Source organism: Sinocyclocheilus grahami, unplaced genomic scaffold (genome assembly GCF_001515645.1).
Source record: "Sinocyclocheilus grahami isolate Dianchi unplaced genomic scaffold, SAMN03320097.WGS_v1.1 scaffold24.1, whole genome shotgun sequence".
Classification (NCBI taxonomy): domain Eukaryota; kingdom Metazoa; phylum Chordata; class Actinopteri; order Cypriniformes; family Cyprinidae; genus Sinocyclocheilus; species Sinocyclocheilus grahami.
Genome location: NW_015505203.1, coordinates 641647 through 666102, shown reverse-complemented (window position 1 = coordinate 666102; position 24456 = coordinate 641647). Strand labels below are relative to the sequence as shown.

General features: G+C 36.8%; 3 protein-coding genes across 8 annotated transcripts in view; 2 read left to right on the top strand and 1 right to left on the bottom strand.

The window, feature by feature from the left end:
• cd99l2 (CD99 molecule-like 2) overlaps positions 1-6946 on the bottom strand; it is a 15361-nt gene extending 8415 nt beyond the window's left edge. The window contains exons 1-7 of one of the 6 annotated variants that reach the window (XM_016246542.1): positions 6677-6946; positions 4291-4341; positions 3783-3836; positions 3536-3604; positions 3019-3126; positions 2272-2352; positions 1664-1726 (exon numbers count right to left, since the gene is read on the bottom strand). In XM_016246542.1, the coding sequence (XP_016102028.1) occupies positions 1664-1726; positions 2272-2352; positions 3019-3126; positions 3536-3604; positions 3783-3836; positions 4291-4341; positions 6677-6737 (487 nt within the window). In that variant the 5' untranslated portion in view covers positions 6738-6946. The remainder of the gene's footprint in view (positions 1-1663; positions 1727-2271; positions 2353-3018; positions 3127-3535; positions 3605-3782; positions 3837-4290; positions 4342-6676) is intronic. The other 5 variants (XM_016246547.1, XM_016246555.1, XM_016246563.1 and 2 more) reach the window with 5 other exon arrangements.
• Positions 6947-12109: 5163 nt separating this feature from the next.
• Positions 12110-16151, top strand: LOC107561946 (high mobility group protein B3-like). Its single transcript, XM_016246499.1, has 5 exons — positions 12110-12204; positions 14011-14216; positions 14329-14468; positions 14755-14929; positions 15022-16151. The coding sequence occupies exons 2-5, from the start codon at positions 14067-14069 to the stop codon at positions 15190-15192; spliced, it is 636 nt and encodes a 211-aa protein (XP_016101985.1). The 5' UTR covers positions 12110-12204; positions 14011-14066; the 3' UTR covers positions 15193-16151.
• A 6898-nt stretch (positions 16152-23049) lies between these two features.
• The window catches only part of LOC107561939 (arrestin red cell-like), a 61166-nt gene continuing 59759 nt past the window's right edge, over positions 23050-24456 (top strand). Inside the window, exon 1 of the mRNA XM_016246488.1 lies at positions 23050-23280. Within this exon, the coding sequence (XP_016101974.1) occupies positions 23258-23280 (23 nt within the window). The 5' untranslated portion in view covers positions 23050-23257. The remainder of the gene's footprint in view (positions 23281-24456) is intronic.

Below are 24456 nucleotides of genomic sequence, written 5' to 3'. Positions count from 1 at the left end.
ATTCGCAATTGCGAGTTTATATCTCACAATTCTGTGAAAAAAAGTCAGAATTGTTAGACAAAAAGTCGCAATTACCTTTTTTTATTTTTTATTCAGTGGCGGAAAACGGGCTTCCATAGGACACGACTAGAAATCAGTGGTTAAGTTGTATTTACAACACTGTTCCAGAACACTTCAACGTCTCGTCGCTCCGGCCTGACAGAGCATCACAGTATGGTGAGGGGCGTAACATTTCCGTCACACGTTTGAGGTATTTGGCCAATCACAACGCACTGGATAGCTGGCCAATCACAGCACACCTCGCTTTTCAGAATGATGAACTTTGTAAAAATCGACGCGCTTCAGAAAGGCAGGGCATAGAGGAGAAACAATAATGTACAGTATGTGGAAAATAATGTGTTTTTTTAACCTTAAACCGCATAAACAAATTTCATTACACCAAATACACAAAATAATGTTCTTTTTAGCAACATCATATGACCCCTTTAAAGTAAATCCTATTATTATCAGTATTCTCCTCTAGATGGCACTCTCTTGTTTACCTTGCAACGCATTCGTCTAACACACTCTTAACTTGCAGTTCAATGCAGCTACTGTAAGGAGCGCAAGCGAACCGATTATCTCTTCCACTTTACTACAAGTTATAGCGCTAAATGAATACGAATTGACTTCAAAAGGTTGTTCCATGTTGAAAGACACAGTACAACTTACTGAAATGTATCATGTCTCAAGTAATTGCTCAGAGTTTCAAGATGTAATGTAAAACAGCTTGTAAACAATGTCACCTAACATTTACCTCAGGAAAGTAATTTAATGTCCGTAACTTGTTATTTAGCAAGGAACAGCTCTAAAGAGAAGCGTTTTGATAAATATACTGTATGTAGTATATTAATATTCATTATATTTTACTTAACACATTCCAAATATCATAATTATGTAATGGATATTTAAATAAATCTGTCATGAAAACACGTTTTCATGATAAAAGCCACCGTTTTAATGATGATTCCATATCAACAACCACATTAGAAAGCAGAGACAATCAATGTTTTCAAGTTTTTTTTCAAACCAAATGAAAAATTTCATTTTTATTTCTCTGGTATTGACGATTATCTAAAAAATAAATAGCAATTGAATTTAATCTATGTTGTAAACCCATGTAAAGGGTTCCCTGTATAATTCACAGCATTAGTTCAGAGAAAATGTTTTTTTTGTTCATAAAAACTGAAATATACTTATATTTAAGTATTGACATATAGTAATTCTAAATTAACAAATATTGAATTAAATTGAGATCGGAATTGAATGTTATCTAATCAAAAACTTGTCATTTAGAATTGATTCATGAAATCTGTATCAATACCCAGCCCTACTGCTGCATACAATCTAGAGGAAGCAATGAAACTAGCAATCTGATTGATTAAACCAAAATGTTTAAAATCCATGCAAAGCCAAGATGCAAGAGGTCAGGAGCCATGGTGATCACTAGGTTAATGCTTCAGTTCTAAAAAGCCTTGACCTGAAGTCAGACAGCGATTAGATTTTAATAATGGTGAGATCAGTTTCAATTTGTGGGTACAAAAGGTGCTTTTTCCAGCCAAGAAGATAAAGAGAGGAAGAGGGTGGTAGAAGGGGTTTCCCAAGCAGTTACTATATTTCTTACCACCAGTTCCACCTCTGCTATTGGGTTTGCCGTCATCACGGCCCCCTCCTCCGAGTTCTTTATCTGGCAGAGACATGAGATGCCATCAAGCCTGGCTAGCTTGGGTTAATCCATCACTAGCAACATAGTAGCCTAAGTTCCCCAGTGATAGACTGTAAAGATGATATTATTGACTTTATTGTGTGATTCTTTTGGCTAGGCCTTTGATTACCTTCAAGTTTAAACAGACTTTTACAGAAAATGGACAAAATGGATAATGATGCACAATATGATATTTTGATAGGAAACAGAGGGCCCTCTGTGCTTTCATATCTCTTTTTGGAGAAACAGTGTCATGAGTGGAGAAGTTTTATTTCAGCTCAAAATTTCATTTTCTCTTCAGAATGTAGAACAAAGTCTGCTGTGATGAAGCAGTTTATTTTGGCCTAAACCATTCATCAGAATGAGTTCTTATATTACAACAAGTTTAGCAGGCTAGTTTTATCCGGACGTGGATTCTGCTCTGCAGAAGGTTACATTATTCCTGTTAAAGATGTCTGACTGAACCACTAAATTGCAAAAAAGAAATATGGAGAAATGTAAAAGCAGGTAAACAGAAAAATACCTACCGCCTTTTCCAGAGTCTTTGCCCTTTCCTCTGATATCATTGTCGGGGTTCAGGGCGTCTTCAAGATCCAAGTCCCCAAAATCTATCAGCCAAAAGAATTACTCACTATAACGAATGAAATATACACAGTACCAACTGTTATTTTAATAATTCTGTGTAATATGAGATGTGAATCAAAACAAAGCTTTTAAATGCTTCAGATTTTATGCAGTGAAGATACAACCCACACAATCTCACAAGACAAGATGACAATGAAGACAAATGTAAAGGATGTGATCATATTGTGTGCTGTGATATTGGGGTGTAAGACACGCTAGAGAAGTTCATAGAAGGAGTTAAGTTGACATCCACCAGAAAATCTGTGCTTGTGGCCATGACTTATTTTAGCTGCCATAATTCTATTATAATTTACATCACATGAGTACAAGCTAAAGCATGTTTTTTTTATTTGCTGAAATGTATGCAAGGTATGCATTGTAGTAATAATGTATTATTAGGGACTGTGCCTTCTGTTTTGTCTGAATATGGAAGAACATTCAGAGCATTCTATGCAAAATGATGCTAAACAATGATCGCATTTATTACCAGACTCAGTCAAAACTGGACACTGTTAAACAATATATCTAAACATTTTGGCCTTTCATCCCACTTTAAAACTTGCTTTGAATGCACATATCTACATGACAAAGAAACACGGACACAAACACGATGAACGGTTCTACAGGGAAACTGACAGCACGGTACAAACCAGACTGGGCTTTCCGAGGGGGAACAGAGGTTCGGAGAGGACTAGGGGGTGTTCGGGGCAACAGGCCCGGCCGAATGGTGGCGTCAAACAAATCAGTGAATGTCTCTTCTGTTAGTGGAGGTTAGTTAATATGTTAGTATTGTAAAACATTTGACATAGAGAGGGTGCTGGGTACTCAAACCTATGATGAAGTCTGATTAGTAAGCACCCAAAATACAGGATATTCATGAGATTTTTCTTTTACAGTATACATTCTTCAACGTTCAAAATAGGCTACTCCCCAACCTATACTGCACCATAACACAGTGTTTTTTGACCTAGATAAATATATGAGCTCTAAGAGCTTTCTATCAGTGTAATTGTCCTGCTGACTCATCATAACACAAGACACAAAACATGTTTTAGCACTCAAAGATGTTAACAGCTCCAGTTGTTACTGAAGAAGGTTAGTAGGGATATTTGTTTTATGTGCATCTCAAGCAGAACAAGCATTTGAGATAAATTAAGTGCCTCTCACCTGTTTGTTTGGGCTTGGGCTTTGCTGGTTCCTTGACTGTGGGCTTAACAGGTTTAAGACTGGGTTTCACTGTTGAACACATTAACATCATTTTATCAAATTATTTTAAATAAGGTATTACATTCCTTTAATTGTTATAAAGTCATATAAGGTGATAAATGATCTCATCATTTAATTTTGAAAAGCTCATTTAACAGCCTTTGCTCTGCTTATTACAGTGCTATTAATTACAACAAACAATGATTACCCTCACCTGCTCCTCCTGCACCACCTGCTGGGTCCACTTTAGGTGGTGGGGCAGCTGGAGAATTAAAAAAACAAAAGTTAATTTAATATACAAAATAAAATCCGTCTGACACTACACTAAAAATATTTTTGTATATAGTGTAGCAGACTAAAATTGCTACAGTAAAAACCTGTTAATTGGTTACTGGTAAGTTAACTCTCTACGGTGAAAAACTGTAATAGATCTAACCTTACAATTAATGTAATTTTACAGTAAAATACTGTTAAATGTACAATGGAAGTGAAAAAGAACAAGTAATCTTATAGTTTACAGTGAACATTTTGAACATTAAATTTTTTTGTAAATTACAATTTTAAACTAAAATTTTGTTGTTTTGTAAATGTTTACATTTCGCTGTATTTTTACAGAATTATTCTGCCAACCACAGCTTTTTCTGTAAAAAGAACTTTTTTTTTTGTACAGTTACAAATCACTATACTGCTGTCATCATCATAATCGTCATACTCACTTGGTTCATCTTCGTCAAACGCATCTGCCAAGTTCAGATCCTGACTTATTCCTTCAAAACACACAAAATAGGAAACATTCACAAAATATTTGTGCAGCTCATAAGCAAACACTAAATGAGTATTCAAATCATGAACGAGCATGTAATTTGTATTTATGTAAATCATGCCTGAACACACACTACACATGTACATAAAAATCATTATAAAACGGTTCGTTTCAGTCCTTGATTCTGCTTGGTCAACAGCTGTGTTATTTTCACGATAAAGCACGGCTATGACCGCTTCACTCAGCAGTTCTGTGTAGTGTGTACCACTGTGCAACACCCTTAGCAACATAAACAATCAATATAGAACCGTTCCATGCATTATGTATTTCAGCTAAATTAACTGTTTATTATTTATGTAATAAACTGTAAAAGACCCCTGCTGGTGTTGTTAGGTCATTCACCTTTAATTTTGAGGCCACTCCCTTTCTGCTATCAAAGAAAGTCTTCTCATATGAGAGATACGTTGTTGTGTGTGTGATGTGTCTCGTACCTTATTGCTTACATATAAATGCATGATTTTGTTTATGCAGCTCATCCGACCGTCTTTCGGATGAGAAGTTAAACCGAGGTCCTGACTCTCTGTGGTCATTAAAAATCCCATGGCACTCATCGTAAAGAGTAGGGGTGAAACCCCAGTGTCCTGGCCAAATTCCTTCCACTGGCCCTTGTCAATCATGGCCTCCTAATAATCCCCATCAACTTGATTGGCTCGATGATTCTCTCTCCTCTCCACCTGTAGCTGGTGTGTGGTGAGCGCACTGGCGCCGTTGTCCTGTGGCTGCCGTCACATCATCCAAGTGGATGCTGCACACTAGTGGTGGTTGAGGAGAGACCCCCCCCACATGATTGTAAAGCGCTTTGGGTGTATAGCAATACACAAGAAAGCGTTATATAAATGCATCATTAATTCATTCATTCATTCATCCAAGGCCTGTAATATTCTTATTTGACTGCAATACTGGTAAGTATGCAGTACCATAATAAAAATCTCAGATGATGGATGGATCCTAATGCTAAAACTGGATCAGAAGCCCAGCTTTACTAAAGACTCTTTATAATACAAATTCCACAGTAGCGCCGCTGCATTCCTGGATTTTAACAAAGGCAAGAACTTACAAGCTTACAAATGCATTCTTCAAGCACAAAGGGACAAAGAATCTTTTGTGTTCATGTACTACACAACAAAGATGTTTCTGCAAAGATTCTTTCCCCATGTATCATTTTTGGTAGTACATTTCTAAATGGTTTCTTCTGTAATAAGCCAGACTCAACTCTCCATGTCTTATGCAATGAATGTCTGCCATATATTTTTAGCACTGGGTCACAGATAATGTGTTGCAACACTCAACTGGCATCAGTCTTAAACTTCTATAGCTATTTCTAGGGCTGGGCGATATAGCAAAAAATTTTATCAACGATATAATGTTTCATATCGTTTGGTATCGATTTTTTTCGTTTGGTATCTTTTTTATAAACTTTTTAAAAACAAAAAGCAATAGAAAAAAATGTTTCAATTTAACCACTGTATTTATAATTAACACAATTTATTGAGACAAACAACAAATATTTTTTGTTTTAACAATCAAACACAAAAATTAAACAAATATCTAATTTCTAATGTTTTATATGCAGATTAAATAGGTCTTTATTGTATAGGTCTAATTGTCTCCCGAGGCCACAGGAGGGTGCAATGAGCAAAATAATGCAGTGCATTTAAATTGTCAACGCAAGGAAGTAACTCTATAAAAACGTGCATTACGTCTAAATTAACGCATAAAAATATAAATATAAATATAATATATATAATATAAAAATAAATATAATTTTGTAAATTGTCATGTGTTTATGCATTGTTTAATCCAAAGAGCCGAAGCACCATTCACACAGATTGCATTAAAAAACATACGAGACGTGGTGAAAAGGAATAAACCTCCACAAATTCGTGATTTCTAAAAGTTTAAACTGTTTTAACTTTGCATGGCTTTCTATACATCTGTAATATTCTTCTCATTAATATGCTTAACGGACAGATTTAAAATGTTTAATTCGATTGAATTCTTCGCATTTAGATAAACATCATTTGTTGAGCCTCGGCAGGTCATGCACAGCGCCGTAGCAAAGGCTCAATCCAGACAGATGATCCAGACCCAGACAGATGTTAAAACGCAACTCAAACACGGTGATTTATGTGATTCCTGCACCCCGTGTTCTCCACAGAAATGGAGGCTACATTAAAGTCAAAGTCTTAATGCTTTAAATCAATGCTTGCCTACGGTGCCGACAAAAATGATGAAGTAGGCATGGCACCGGGTTCAACAAAGAGGGGCGCAGCGCTTACCTTTCACTACCAGCAGAGAAAAGACCACTAGAAGCGTCCATGTCGAGAGCTTTTTCCCCATGTTGAAAGCCCGAAATGGCACCGGGATTACAGTGATATTAAATATTGGCAGTAGATGATGTATATATATGACTCTTTGCCCTTGGGGCCTAAGGATAATTAGTCGTAGCTCCTCACTTAGACCAGAAAGCCTGCGCGAGAGTCTGCAGTGCGAATGAGCGAGCACGAGATTCACACACAGCCGCGTGCCGGCTTTAGGGCGGTTCCTTAAGCTCTGCTCTGCTTTTTACTCAGAGCGCACTGTTTTTACAAATAGACGAACCTACCGATTATTCTTGCTTTAACTACAAATAAATGATAGCTATGTTAACATAATAGTGAACTTTGTGACCAGCTTGAATGTAGAATAGGCGCGATAAGAATGTATTTACAGTTAGTTGCTCGAGGAGATAAGATGACCTCTCTCGTGCATTTGGAATGACTGAATTAGGATAATTGTGCGTCTCTGAATAATTAAGTGACTTGCACAATTGACTTCAGTTAATAATTTATATGTTGGGTTAACACTTGGATCTCTGTTTTGTGGCCTATGTCAATGTATGTGCACTCAGTATTTATTCGCTAATTAAAAAGTTGTATGCATTCAATAATTAATTAATTGCACTTTTGGACAACAGCAAAAAATACTTTTAAAGCAACACAACAGCTGCTGAGAAGTGCCAGCAGTTAATAAAATAAACAATATAAAGTCAAAAATATATACTTGGGCAAATAAAGGACAGTTAAAAACCTACAAAGCATGATGACCTTTAAAACAGGCTGACTTATTTTAAATACAGACAGTCATTTCTATGGTATGGCATATATCTATTTTGCTATTATCAGGCACTTAGTTTGCATAGATATTATATGTTGGATTGTTATTGCAACTAAAACACTATTATATTGTCATATGGTGGTGTGTATGGGGGGGCGGAGGTTCAAGCCCCTGCCCCTTGAACCCCCAAAACACGCCCCTGCCCCTGCGGAGGCCTGTGCACGCTACTGTTGTCATATTAGTAGCATGCATAATTGTCAGTCACTAACTGGCAAATATAGTAATTTGTGGGTTTGACTCTTCTCGTTGGTCAACTGTTTTTCTAAGTGCTTTTTTATTATCCACTTTTATAAAGGAAGGCATAAACAACCAGTGTATATGCATGTACTGTTGAGTTTTGATGTTCTCTTTGACTTCTGAAACCTAAGATATTAGGAAGTATACTTTGATACTGAGAGTAGAAATGGGCACTTCCATTATATCTGTGCTTTACTGTAAGTCGATGAAACATGCAGTAAATGTAAATTGAATGTGCCACAGTGACTCATCCGTTGTGTTCATTGAGGTATGCTCACAGAAAATATATCTTATTTAAAATGGATGCATCTAGATAATACTATTATGAATTACATTATGAGACAATATACAGAAGGTCCCCTTTTTCCACGTGTTTTGTTTTATTCAAGTAAGCTTTTTAGCACCTCCAGTTCCAGTTTGTCTTGATGTCAGTGGGGTTTTTTTTTTTAACAGGATTTTGAATAAATGTCTGAAATTAGGTCTGTGGTTAACAGAACCTCAATATATTTTCATGTTTAATTCTATAACATAAAATACATTAGTAATAGGCCCTTGTGATTTTTTAAAAGCTGTGGTCAATGAGACTACAGAGGTTGTCGGGAACATTAAACGTCATCACCTTGACCGTCATAACTCAATCCTTAAGGGCAATTTTTAAAAAATATATGGAACTGTCAGAAGCTTAGTAATGGTGACACTGAAGTCTCGCAACTTTCACTTTGATGTGGCACCTTCAACATAATATAGTGGCACACCAATTCTTACAAAACAGGAAGCATGTGCTGTTATTCATCTGCAAGTTTTGCATTGTTTGTAATGCCCAGTATACATTGCATATGATTTTGGGCTGACCCAGATAAAAGATGACCATCATGAAACAATTGTGGTCATTTCTTTCGTCATGGCTCCTAAACGGTGGTCCTACGTCATACTGTGAGAGGCAACCAAAGATATTATGTGATCATTTTCTAACAGTGTCAGAAATAGGATGACCATCTCACAGTGTTTGCTGCTATGACCATCATCTACTAATAAAACTGCAACATGAAAGGATGTATTGATCAATGTGACATAGTGATAAAACATAAATGCCATGGAGGCTGAAAGCCCTAAAAGGAATCCCGTATGTGGGATTCCAAGGAATTTATCATCTGCCTCCGCCAGCTCCTCTTCTCTTTTTTCAGTACGCATGATGACGTTTTATTCTTATATATTAACTTGCAATTTAATACATGTCATCATTGTACAGTCTACATGTCGTACCCACGTTTATTAGATCTATGTCACACAGTGTGATTTGTAATGATCTTACAAGACTGCTGAAGTCGCACAGTCTGTAGAAGGCTTCAGATGACACGCATGACATGAAAATGTATTTTAAAATAAAAATACAAAATACTGTGTGGAAAAATGTATTTAAATACAAATATAAAATAATGTGTGGAAAAAAATTATTTAAATACAAATACAGTATTTTGAAAATACCCAAAATACATGTGAAATTGGCCATCCAGTGCAGGTAACTGTATAGGCTGAAATCTGTCTGACCTATTCTAAATACAAAAAAAAAACGCTTAGAAACTTTTGTTTTCATTTTGCATACCTCTTCCTTTCCCCTCCCCTGTAGGAAATACACAAACTACTTTTTTATGCTTATTTCATGTGAAGTTTTTGTTGTATATAATAAAAAGAAAAATAGAATTAATATCTATAGCATTCAACACGATTTGCTCAAATGTAGTGTTCCATTCATCAGTGTCTTCACAAATGCACACAATCCCTACACTAAACTGGTTAACCTAATTCTTTTTGTAAACGAACATTTGCATAGATGGGTGAACACAATCACCTGATTTTGTAAATGTGTCAAATTTGTCATAAAGTACCAAGTTTGCACTTGTCTAACATTTAAAATGCTTACATTTACAAAATGAGCCTTCAAATAATGAATAAAATAATGGTCTGTGTTTAATACAAACATTAAAAAAGAGAAAATGTTTAATGAATTTAAAAAAGCATATATAAGAGAGTATTGTTCAGTTTACTGTTATACATATGTTATCATATTCATATGTTTTGTTCTAATGTCACAAGTCATATTCTCAAGTTTACTGGGTTTTACATGATTCTTTGATTCATTTGTGTAGGTTTAAGAAGTACATTTTTACATCCAAAATGATCCACAACCTAATCAGAAATCCATTTATTCACAAACATCTCACGAAACGCTTGTTTGACAAACTACTCTGCAACCTCTTCTCACCACTGCTTTCTGATGGTTTAGAGAATATGCAGACTGCAAACTGGTGTGTCTTACCAAATTATTTTAATATCAACATTTGATGTGGATCAAAACCTTTCATCAAAGTTGTCCTAAAACCTAAACCCAAAATGCATTCTTGTCTTAGGACAACTTTGATGAACTTTTTTGATCCACTTTAAATGTTGACTACTGTATATTATCTTAATTATGAACACCCTGGTTTGTAGTGCAAACAGTTTTATCATTTGTTACACGTTGTTATTGTTCTCACTATTTCCTACAGTGGCTAATCGCACATTCACAGTTGTCGGTGTTCCACTTCGTCTTGGAGCCCGCATACAAAAAACTGCCTGCCAACATGCAAGTGTGAATTTGAATTTCCTTTCGCGGCATACTGCACTTATAATAAGTGCAACTGTACCAAGCACATCACATTCTATTACTCATTCGTCCATGCTTCTTTTTCCACTCCAACATTCCAATAATTCCAATAAAAACAACCGATTAACTATCAAACTGATTGACTTATGATATTTTCCCCTTGTCTGTGCTCTTTTAGTCTTTCATGTTAAATGAAGGCAAATCTGAATGATGCACTATTTTAACTTTAATCAACAAGTACATCTGACCATGACATCTGCACCTTATCTTATTCCAGAAAAGCTGCTCACCCAATGCTGAATGGAGTTGTACAGCTGCAGCTCGCATTATGTAAACATAGTAAAATACAAAAGATAAATACAAAACAGTATTTTGTATTTTAAATACATGTATCTGACATACTGAGACATACATACATATGAGACAATATACAGTAGGTCCCCTTTTTCCATGTGTTCTTGTTTTATTCAAGTTAGCTTTTTAGCACTTCCAGGTCCAGTTTGTCTTGATGTCAGTAGGTTTTTTTGAACAGGCTTTTGATGAAATGCCTGAAATTAGGTCTGTGGTTAACAGAACAGAATACATACTGCCCATCCCTGCATGACAGTGTAAAACATTGAGAAAATGACATACAAAGGCGTATGAAACAAGTCAAAATATGTTTTTGTGTCCTGATTCGAATGGAACACCAAATTTTGCTGGTCTTGCTCTTTTCAGGTACAACACTGAAGACATCTGTCATAATAATATAGTATAATTTAAAACAAAATTGGACTTTTACTATCCGCTACATCCTATAAAATATCAAAGCAAAGAAAGTGCATATGGACCTTGCATGGTATATCATAACAGGACAAGCTTCTCCCTTGTGCATCTGCAAATGCTTTGCTGTTTTATGTGGTGGTAAATATGATTTCAAGCATCACACTGGAAATGTCTCACAGCATACAGTTTAAATGCATACAAAACATTAAACCATAGTTATCTATACCATATGTCAGGGGCCTTCAGGTAAGTGTCCCGACATCTGTAAAACTGAACAGTGCGTGAATGTGTGAAATAAACAGAGACACAAGAAATATTTGTTAGACCTTCAAAGCACTAATAGTGCTGTACACATGATTATATCAGCCTTGATACTGTGTACCAGTTGCAGCGCATTTTTGTATTGTTGTCTTTTTTGCTCTCAACTATGATTAATGATATAATTATGAAGTACTTTTTACATTATTGTGATAAAGTCTTTGCCAGTCCTTTGACCTTGCAGTAGGCCTACTATAATCCATCCTTTGTATTTTGGTGGATATCATTACTACGATAGATGTTAAAGCAAAGAAGCACTAAAAAATGTAAATACAACATCAAAAGAATGTACAAGAATGGCAACCTGGTGTTTATTCCTTTGCAGGTTTGCCAAGCATCCTCTAAATCCATGCTGGCAATTAAGTGTCGTACATATTGGCGCTAAACTTAACATGAAAAGGTCCAAGAACTGAAGTTTTCTGTGCAAGTTCTCTAAGCATCCTCAAAACAAAGTAAAGAGGCTGGGCATACGAAAACTCACGCCAGGACCAATCTGGAAGAAGCGTCGCTAAATGTGCATGTAGCGCTGCCCAATGGCGAGGAATGGAGGTTGTTTTGAATCGGCGAGACTGCCTTAGCCAATCAGGCCGGTCTCGTGTTGAGCTAGCGCGAGGCTGAGCGCATGGGGTTTAAAGCGGAGAGAGAAGGGGAGACAGTGGTGAGATTTCAATCAACTCAACAACACAGGTACGGAAAACCGTCGAATATTTAACACAACACATTCCAATCATTTTTAGCTCAAATATTTCATTTTATACACATTTACATGTTTTTTTAATTAAATGTGAAACTAACATCTATTCCCCTAAAACAGAATAAATGTATTTTTAAAAATAAATTCGTTCATATGTGAAGGTTAAGAAGGAGTTATGTATATTCTTTGCGTTTTGTCTTTCTGAGATAAATTGCCTATTTCAAATAAATCACAGAAATGTGAACAAAATCAAACTATTTTTTTTATAGAGGTCAAACGCAATTTTCTGATTTGCTGTTATCAGCACTTACCATGTTTTCCTTTCCTTTAACTGCAAGATCAAAAGTTATTAAACTGATTCTTTTCCCTGACTGTATTCCTTACGCGCATCGCTGCTGAATATGGCTCGCTATGTCCCGTCTATGAACCACCCTGCCTTCTATACAGACCGATTTCGATTACATCTTCACGTAATTGTATTTTTTGTCTCCAAGACCATTCGCTTATGCAATTATTGTTTGCTCTCTATCTTATCATGTGAAATATGGATGTGTATACGCGTTAGAAACATGTTATCGCATTTTTCCTTTTCCAACTTAAACAAGCGTGCTTGCAGTGTATTAAAATGGCTGGCGATTGAGACCATTGACGAGCAGCTATTCCTTCACGCAGCAAGGACGGGATAATTTCAGACAGAAAACATACAGTTTAGTTGCAAAACTGCCAGTCCCTTTCGTTTTCGCTCTGGATTGTCTATCCCTAAGTCTTTGAATTAAAAGAAAGACCGTGCATAATGATTTTTCATCTTTTCCAGCTTGACAGTTGCGCTTGATATACTCGCATAGGCAATGGCTGGCTCTAGTCTTTGTTAAGGCAGCACTGCGCCAAGCGACAGCTAGGGCTCAACTTAGAAAAACAGTTTAACACGCCAAAATATGATCCGAAAACCTTTTACAGTCATTTTAAACTGAAAGTACAACAATTATTTTAGTTGATAAATATGTTTTTCTTTTAATTAGAGCCCTTGGGTCGCTAGAATCGTCTTTTAAACCCGAGGGGGTGTGTATTGCTTTGTTGCACGGTCAACCCATCTGTTTGCTCGCTCTGCAAAGAAGCCATTTTAATGAATGAAGAACAGCAGCGCGAGGCAGAGCTTATACCAGTTACTATATATAACAGCCTCTATACGCTTGTAAACGGGCAGAACGCTGTAATGCATACTTTTAAACCAAGAACAGCAATTGAGCTCAACATTAAATATTAATAAGGTGAAAAAGATTCGCAAAAATAAAGAAGAGTTTCTGTCATGAGGATGCATTCATGTTGAATAATTCTTGCTGATGGCCTTTCTGTTTTTAGTAGCCACTTTTATAGGCTACCACCACCGTTTTCACATGTGTGCTGCTGCATAACCTATAAGACTGTGTATGAAGGTAATTTTTGTCTGTGCAATAGAGTAGTCCAAACTTTTGCTAATAGTAACAAACAATAAAAGCTGTATTGTTAATTGCTATAGCACACTGTATTACCCAAAAAAGGCTGTGAACACCAAATCAGTCTCATTAATAATCAGTTCACATCCCCCATGCAAGAAGGACGGGTCTGGAATTCCCTTTGTGTATCATCTTAGTCTAATAAGCCCTGCACCCCACTGATGTAAGAAATGTTGTACTATTTAAAAAAACAAAAATACAATGGGTCACTTTGTGTTTTAATCTGTTTTTGATAGCCACACCTTACCAAAAATGTATTATTATTTTTTTCTGTTGTTTTATGCTCTTTATTTCCTATCATTTTAGATAAAAAATACAGCACGAGAAGACTTTATTGGACATAGGCCTCTCATCTCGCAAAAATGGCGAAAGGAGACCCAAGAAAGCCCAAGGGCAAGATGTCTTCTTATGCCTACTTCGTTCAGACATGCAGAGAGGAGCACAAGAAGAAAAGCCCCGAGATTCCAGTCAGCTTTTCAGAATTCTCCAAAAGATGCTCTGCAAGATGGAAGGTTAGATTTGAAATGACATTTTCTAATATTATTTGACTCAAATGATTGAAATAAAGCAATGCAGAAGTACTTTCATATTCTCAGTGGAAAACGCTCTTGATTTGTTGTGTAGGCGATGTCCGTTAAAGAGAAATCCAGGTTTGATGACATGGCCAAACAGGACAAGGTGCGTTATGATCAAGAGATGATGCAATACATGCCTGGAGGCAAGAGAGGCAAAAAGAAGGATCCCAACGCACCCAAGAGACCACCGTGAGTAGACCTGACACGCATTACCTCAATTACTAAAACTGTCTATATGCAGTTGTTATGAAGGATATTTTGTTCATTTGATGCTGGCAGAAAGGGTTTTTATCGCCATCTTGCCTTATATTCTAATATTCTGGCATTTTAATGATTTATTATGTAGAGGTTCTGAATGATAGTTATACATTATATTTTTTTAATTTTTAGAATAAAAATGTTCACAACATCACATTATTGCTTATAAAGCATTATCATACTAATGGTGACTAATAAATAAATTTTGTCACAACAGCTCTGGATTTTTCCTGTTCTGCTCGGAACATCGTCCACAAATCAAGGCTCAGTATCCAAGCTTGGGTATCGGAGATGTGGCCAAAAAACTCGGCGAGATGTGGAACAGCCTCACAGATGCCACCAAACAGCCCTTTCTGATTAAGGCCAACAAGCTGAAGGACAAGTATCAAAAGGCATGTCTTGATCTACATGCTTCAGTAGTCCAACATGTAACACATCACAATTCCAGTGTTTTACAATATAACGATGTTTCCTCTTTGCGCAGGATGTTGCGGACTACAAGACGAAGGGCAAGGCTGGGGGTGTGTCCATGGGTATGGGAATGATGGGGAATTGTATGGCTCCAAAACCCATGATGAAGAGCAATATGGATGATGAAGAGGATGATGAGGAGGAAGATGAAGAGGATGATGATGAATATGATGACGATGAATAGACTGTCGTTTTTTGTGTGTTTGATCAGTTATGATTATAATAACTATTTCTCCCCCATTGAAGTCCAGTAGATACGGAATACACTGGTGGTCTTTCATAGCTCCATTGTTGTTTTAATAGAGGTGGAGTGTTTTGTGTGCTGTTGGTAAGAGACTTAGTATCACAGTTTCTTACTTCCAGCTTTGTGTGCGTGTGAGCGCATGTGCACATGTCAAGATCTCTCTTCCATCATGGTAGCCCAGTGTCTTCCTAGCCCATCTTTGTATCCTTTTACCAGTTGTATAACAAAATGCCTTTAAACTTGTAATACCCTTCCTGTATATGTAAATCCCTGACCTATATATATTTTTGGTTGGTTTGTTTAAGAGGCTCCTGAGTGTGTAGCTCTGTATATGGTTGACATTGAGTAGATATTGTTTATGATTGTAGTATGTTGCATGTGGAAAGGTGTCATAGTTTGGAACTGTGCACCGATATCGGACATTTCATGCTGAATCATTAGCTTCCTCTTCCTTGTCCAATTTAGGAAAAAAATCAGTGCAGAAGAGCAGTTGCCACCAGCACGTCAGTTAGTCCTGTTTCAGGGGTGTGCGCTATATGTTGTTTACTATACTACATTATATATTGGCACATCCATGATCAATGTAGGAAAGATATTTGTATTATCTTTCCTTTATATTAACTGTTGTGTGATCTAGGAATGCACTATAGAAATACTGATTTGTGTTAAATCTGGCATAAAAAAGTATAAAGTTAGCTTTGAAAAAAAAAAGCCCTGATAATATCTAAACATAAAATATCGATATGGTCACTGATATATTGTGCATCCCTAGTTTAATACTTATTTTTTTGGTTGTTGAATATAAAGTAAGGAAACAATGCTGATAAATCTGTACTTATCTGTATCTATGATTTTCATTTTATATGTTTGAGGTTTGCAATTAAATTGAAACATTTTTATTTGTGGTGAGTGTGTCTGTATGTGTAGACCAAGAACATATGAGAGAAACCAGCATGAATGGACCTTGATGACAATATCTAGCGTATTGTATGCACAATATTTATTGAAAAATTTACAAAAATAGGTGTTGGAATGATTTTGGCCACCTTCGGCCATAGATCTTTTAACTGAAGTGTTTAAAGGTTTGAAAGTTATAATGATAGCGTTTCTTCAACTTAAGGGACACTTTTAGCCTTGTGAAGTTGAATAAAAAAAACTTGTTCAAAAGTCACGTAACAGTCTCATAAGTTTAAATAATTTGTCTAGTTTTAAGGTCTGTAAGAAGACAAACTTAAATTACAAGAGAAATTGTTAATATTTTACATTTTTTCTGACCTGCAATGAACAAATGTAATTTCCACCACATCTCAATATACAGCTGTTATTTAAAAATAGAATAACTTATGCAACTCAAGAATAGTCTAAGATCAATTTTGTAACTAGTTTTACCAGTTTTTCCACAATGTAGAATTATACATTTGTCAATGAGATAAATTAACTGCCCTAAGGACCAAATGCTGAACTGTACACCTGTCACACTAATTTTTATATTAAGTAGAGCATGATCTCATAAATTGTGGATACATTTTGAATGTGTGATGAGAACTTTTTTAATAATTTAAAAAAATGTGTGTGTGGTGATGGAAATGACAGGGTGGTGGTGGAAATGACAATGAATTAATGTGAATGTAGAGAAACAGTAGAGATATTTATTAGAAAGATTCTTAAACTCACCACACTCATTAAACTCAGTTCACAAAGTCATTAAACATAACCACACCTGTTTTTAGTGTAGTGCTGAGTTTGATGTATAAAACTGATTTGTCTCAAAGATTAATGGTTACAGTGCATACTGTAAATAACTGACACAACTGATGGCAAGGCAAAAATATAAGCAATAAATGATGCATCAAAATTCAACATTGTGAGATAATTATGAGGCTATATAATTGTGAGAGTTTGATACTGAAATGTTCTCATTGGTCTCTTAAATGAACACTCATCTTCTGTAAAGAGTAACTGTAAAGAACACCTGAAACTGTATCATTTAAACAGAGATGTGGAATGTGGAAAATTTTGAGCACCATGAATGTGTGAGTATATGTATGTTTGCATATGTGTGAGAGAGAGAGCGTTTGCGCGTGTGCGTGATGTGATTCAAGGCCAAATCAAATTAAGTGTTTAGCAGATTTCTTTCCAGACACAATAATTTCCTTGTGACGTTTGGTTATTGGTACAGGCTCAGGGATAATGCCTATGATATTCTTGGTTTGGTACCAGATTATGTCATCCCTTAGAGGCAAAAAAAAACTATTGAGTCCAACACGGCTCATGGTTTTAACCAGAGCGCCACTGTAGACATCAGTATCCTGTATGATGCCAGGATAAATATCTCCATCATACTTCACAGCCCACCACTGATCAATGAGTCCCTCGTTCAAGTCCACAATGTGCCGCAGACCTATTTGAGCTGTGTCAGGATGCGATGTACTGGTTGAGGGGGAAGCTTCGTCCCAATGCTGGAACATGACTGTTTATGGATTAAAACATTTGCAGTCATGAGCTTATATCTGATCAAATGCACATTATTATTCTTTAGTTTGGGTTAAACAAATCAATTTAGCTTGGTTGGAACAGCAGCTACGCTAATTATGTCTCTATTTGTTTCTCTGTTTTTGCCACAAGCTTCAGTCTGGATCCAGAATACCTGAGAAGAGATGATGCCAACCCCTCACAGGACCTCAGATGATGCCAACCCTCAAACAACACACAAAACTACCACATTTTGCTATAAGTTTGATTGCATCATATACAGGTGCATCTCAATAAATTAGAATGTCATGAAAAAGTTCATTTATTTCAGTAATTCAACTCAAATTGAAAAAATAAATTCAGTGCACACAGACTGAAGTAGTTTAAGTCTTTGGTTCTTTTAATTGTGATGATTTTGGCTCACATTTAACAAAAACCCACCAATTCACTATCTCAACAAATTAGAATACTTCATAAGACCAATAAAAAATTTTTTTAGTGAATTGTTGGCCTTCTGGAAAGTATGTTCATTTACTGTACATGTACTCAATACTTGGTAGGTTGAGTTGAATTACTGAAATAAATGAACTTTTCCATGACATGCTAATTTATTGAGATGCACCTGTAATAATTGCTGTTAATAGTGTTCATCGTCTGTTTGATTACGTCTTTAATTGATTTTTACGTACATTTCTGCCATATGTACATTAACTGACAGTCATCACTGATAAGCTACCACTAAATATTGTAGAAACTTAATTTGCTGTAAAGTTGCTTTGCAACTATTTGTATCGTGAAAAGCGCTATACAAATAAACTTGAATTGAATTGAATTGAATGAGGTGCAGAGCAAAAGCAACTGAGGATTCTCCATGACATTTGGCTTGGGCTAGCAGAGATTATCTGAAAGGAGAGAAAAACTGTTAAGGCATGAACTTAGTCACAACAATTATTTGTTTGGAGATGACTGTCAACCATTACCTGATGAATCTTCATTGTGACACGGATTGTTTGTAGCTCGGACGGCACATGAATGTCCATACACTCAATGTCTTCTGGCTCAACATGGAAGAGCTCTGTGGCAGACTTTTGCTGCTGAAGCTCCTCAAAGAGCACCCGAGCATTTGGTATGTCCTTCCCTCTAGCTATGATGTCATCAGCTCTTCTTTTCACTGCTGCTCCTATCCACTCAGCAGGGCCTTTTCCGGTATTGGGTGGTCGGCCCATCACTGACCACATGCAGCACTGAAGCAGTGGGGTATTGATCCTTCAGGAAAGTGAGGACTTTTGATAGATGTGCCCAAATAGCACAGGGGTCATGACGAAAAGAGGAGCTGATTGAGCAGACTGAGATGACACTGTTTTTGGAAAGTTTTTTGTGAAAAAATGGAAGATAGCTTTACTGATTAGCTTTGAATTAATACTTAGCATTTCATGTATGCAAAATACACTTATTTAACTTAAAATGTTTAGCTTTTTAAAAACACCCTTGAAGGTACAGCATGTTTGGAAATGACGTAGAATAAATATATTAACTGATCAAGCAATATTTACCTTGATTTGTCTTCATTTGTTGTTGACGAAAATGTAAATTCCCTCCATGTCCAACATGTGCTCTGATGTCACTGAACATTTCCATAGACACCACCTAAACAATCTTTCACACAAACTTTTTAAAGGGACATTACAGTGTTGTGGTAGAAATTACACCAATACTGTGCGACAGCTATATTTTGTATAAAAAGTCATATTGATAGTGGTCTCACATTAAATACTATTATGTATTTTAATTATTTTACTAGTGCTTAACCCATTTAATCCCACCGGTCACAACTGTGACTACAATTTTTGCTCGCATATTTTTCTGTAGTATTAAAAAGCAACTCTTATTATGAAGCACATGTTCATATATAATGAAAATTTAAGATGTCTACATGAGTTCAGGGCAGGTCTAACATGATTGGGTAGTTTGGCCATGTGACCATACACATTCATTTTCTGGTACTGCCATCTTAATGGAAGGATAGTGTCAAAGCTCAGAAATGACAGGTAAGTTTTCCAAGTTGTTGAATGAAATGAAAGGGTTATCTATACATACATATTGAAATTATATTATTACATGGTTTATTCTGTTGTCAAACTGCTGATAATTGAAGACAGTAGGTGGTATAACACAGGGAGTCTATGTCCCCCATATGTCATTCTGTGTTATTCTGATGAACTCTCTTTCAGACTGACCTTAAGTCAAGTTTTGGATTTACTTGATGCTGATGATCCAGGGCCTGCAATTTGCAATATAGCAGTGGTCCCAAAGACAGAGAAGGATGCAATAGAAAGCGACTGCGATAGCGATGCATCTGACATGGATTTTACTGGTGGCTCCGCTCACCTACCATCAAGAATCTTGAATTCTACTGCAGAACTGTTTGGATCTGATCATTTTGAGGAGGTTGAACCTGCCTGCGAGGACCAACCAAACTTCACAATCCGAACAAGAAGTCTCACAAAAAAGCTTGAAGCTGCTTCATCCTCTTTATTGTTATCTTCAGATGCTACTACTGCCACCATACCAGTGCCCAAGGCAGAAAGCATCTCTGCTCCTCTGATTAAAAGGAACAACAAGAGCAGACATTTCAGAAAGTCCAAAAAAACTGCAAAAAGCCATTTGCCTGACTACATTGTGTATGAACCAACAGCAGCACAATGTCTAAAGGCAACAAATGCAAATCCATTGGATGTATTTTTAGCAATGTACCCACCATCTCTGAGAGAGCTTACCATAGAAATGTCAAATCTCTACAAAATTCTGTCAGTTGATGAGATCATGATTCCCTACTATGGGCGCCACTGGTACAAACAGTTCATAAAGGGAAAACCAATCCGCTATGGCTATAAGGTTTGGAGCCTGGCATCCTCAGGGGGTTACCTCTACCACATGGAGCCTTATGCTGGAGTGCATACCCTTCTTCCAAAGACCGGGCTAGGTCAAGGGCCCAGCGTAGTGCTGGGTTTGGCTGAAAAAGCTGGTGTTCCAGGAGGATGCAACTTCATGCATGACAACCTCTTCACCACATTATCCCTGATTGATGAGATGACAAAGCAAGGATATGGGTGCACTGGGACCCTGCGGCAAAACCAGTTGTTTGATGTGCCATTCAAACCAATTAATGGATTCCAGAAGTCACAGAGGGGCTCCACTGAATTTCTATCTGAAGGAGAAAAGCTACTGGTGAGGTGGAGAGACAACAGTGTGAAGCAATGTGGAAAATGTCTACTCTGAGGCACCAGTTAAGAGATGGAACAAGGAAGGAAAGGCATATGACTACCTCCAGCAACCTCAAATAATCCGCTCCTACAAGCAGCAAATGGGAGGAGTAGATCTACATGATCTTCAGGTGTCCCGTTACCACAGCACAATAAGATCAAAAAAGTGGTGGTGGCCAATTTATGTAGAATTTACAATTCTAATCCATGAGTTCTATGAGTTCCACACCAGCACACGTTTGTGATTGTTTTTTAATAATTCCACTGTTATATCTGAGGGAGGGTTCATCTAATCCATGAGTTCCACACCAGCACACAGTTGTGACTGTTGATTGATAATTGTTGTGACAATTGATTGATATTAATGTATTGTTACATGCTTCTTGACATTGTTACATGTTTCCTACCATAGGCTTATATTTCATCATATGTTTATTTATTCATTTTTTTATCTATTCCTTAATTTTTAAAAACCTTACGTTTTCTTTTTTTCATTTTGTAATTTTACTTATGTATTATGTTATTTATTTCGGTTTATAATGAAGTTTATAATAATTACCTTCTAAGTTCCTATAATTTGTCATTTTGTCATCATTTTATATATTTATTTGTGCCAAACTGCTGCATAAGATTGATGTTTTGTCCTTTTTGAAACTGAGTCAGACAATATTTACTTCTTTGTTAATGGAATAAAATACTTGTTTCAACAATTTAAACCAGTCTTTAAACTAATTTCTGGAGATTTGTCATTTTGAAAGTGCATTTACGCTATAGACCTAGACTCCCTGTGTTCTACTACCGGTCACAATTGTGACCAGACATAAAACCCATTTTTTCATGGACTTTTCAATCATTTTTTTAAATAATTGACATTGATTGTTTAATATCCTTACAAATGTCACACAAATTCATATATGGTTATTCATATATTCATATATCTGGGAAAAATTTGGGATTAAATGGGTTAATTCAGGTACATTAATAGTTACCAGATAAGTCATATTTTTGGTAGTAAAAAGTTTTTAAGGTGGTTTTATTGTTAGTTTGACAAAGAAAGAGGAATTTGTCCAAAATTATATGTATTTTTAAAAATAAAAAAAGAACATAAAAGTGCCCATAGTCGAATCACACATATATGTCTTTCTTCAACATCAGCAGCAATAGTTTCAAATTACATAAATATGCATCACTTATATACATATACAATAGCCTCAGCTGTATCATGGTTCACATATGTACTGTACTACTCTTAGACAAAGCACTCAAAAGTTCAGTTTGGGGTGTAATGAAGTCCTTGTGGTCCACTATGGTCTTTAAATCATCAATGGTTAGTCTATGGATCCCTGGTTTTCAGTTTGATCTCAAACTAAACGTTCTTCATTGTAAGAACTCTTAAAGAATCTTCTGGCTTATTTTCTAAATATATCTATGTAAGCACATTATTATACAACAATTCGTAATCAACAGCAGTTGTGTTAAGATATATATTTGACAGGAATATTCCTCTGGTGACATTTATATGTACGTCGCTAGATGGGGCAAGGCTCTATTATATTGTAGAAGTTTGCATGAGTTCATGGTTGGGTTACATAATGCCATGCCATCATGGGAATTCTTTCGATAATGACATTAGTGACATGCTAAAAATAAATGGGAGCCATATGCAGTCATAAATGAACTCTATATTAGTTTGTCGTGGAGAAAATTAACTATAGTTTCACAAATGCAGTTTATCAATCCTTCGCAGTCTGTTTCTTTCCTGTTTAATGCCCTTCGCCTCATCATTTTGACATTTTAATGATTAGACTAAAATGCACAAGTCTTCCAAACCCTGTCAATTATATTACAAACACATTTCCACAGTGTCTCCGTAAAACGCTGAACGTAAATATGTAAATGTTTGAGTTTTTCCTCATACTGTACTAAGAAGCACACGTTCTTTCTAAACACATTTCTGATTGGTAGTCCCTAGGGCAAAGTGGGAGGATTTGGTGACCCACGGGATGACGTCAGAGATTTCTCCACATTTGATTGGCTGCTCACGATGCCCATCAAACTCTGAGGCCAAAGCCCAGTTGCTTGCTGTCTGAAGCGGCAGCGAGCGGAGTGGGGAGAGAGGCTTCCGTCTCTGGGCCGCGGAAACTACCCAGCGAAAGCCAGCGAGAGTGGCAGCGATTGAGGAAAGGAGGACCGCCTTACTCGAAGTCTCGGCTCGGTCAGATATCCAATACTCAGCATCTTCTCCTTATTGAAGGAAAAAGCCTGCGGAGATGGGCGACAAGGCGGGGACGAGGTAAGAGGCAGTTTTCAGCGCAGGTCCAATTCAGGCTCTGACTTCTTATTTTGAAGTCACGATATCGTAATCTCACAGCCAACCCTATAATGAACAGTTCCACCGAACCTCCGAGGCTGGAGGGATGGCGTGGGAAACCTACTAGTTTATCTGAGGGAGGCACACGTTTAATCTGTAGCCTACTACAGGATGTGCATCGGCACTCGAAGCAAACGATCATCGAAAAACATGATCACACTGGACATCATATGTAACGTTACTTCACCTAGGGTGGGGTGACTGACCAGCACGCTACAGCCCTGCTCTGTTCTTGTACAGCCTTGCAATTGAATCTCTTCGGAGTATATGCGTAGGAGTGCGGCATTTAGTTGCTTTAACGGCTCGTCTTATTCAGCTGCGATCTGATGTTATCTTTGCTGTTTGAGGACCCAAGTTGTGACTGATATTTTTTTTGCATGGCTCGCTGCGGCTAGACATATTTACTCGCTACAGTAACTACGACAGGTTATTTTAATGCTGCATGATTGAAAATGAGCAGACAGTTTATTATTTTCCGCCTCTCTGCCAGAAGCCGAAAAGTCTGTCTGTCTCAGCCAGTGCGAGAAATTCCTGCTCATCACTTGCACGCTCACTTCCTCAACTTTCAGAAAAGGCCTCGACGTTTCCTGTTGCAGAAAAGCGCTGGGGTTTGATGTTTGTGCCTAAAATCTCATTCGAACACCTCTCCGAGCCCGTCTGTGCAGATTAGGCCCTATAGGCGCAGTGTATATAGATAGTCGAGTCGTGGGCGACCATGTACGTGCGCTGAGTTTGATGAGTAACCCGGCTATTCTCTCAGTTGTGCCTTCAGTTCTGCTTACATGTCACGGCTCACACCATCATGAGAGAGGAAACCCATGGGCTTTTTGCCTCCTGTCTATTTAGGAGCTACATTTTGGGCTTTAACAGAGAGTTGCATGTTGATTTGACGTACGACACAGTTAGTACTTGCACAATACATGCAAGAGGCCCTTTTCATATTCACATGTCATGTTAGTTTTCTTAACCCCACAAGCCTGACGATTTGTTTTTTCTGAAATTGAATGTTTTTTTAACCTTTATATATATATATATATATATATATATATATATATATATATATATATATATATATATATATATATATATATAAAAATG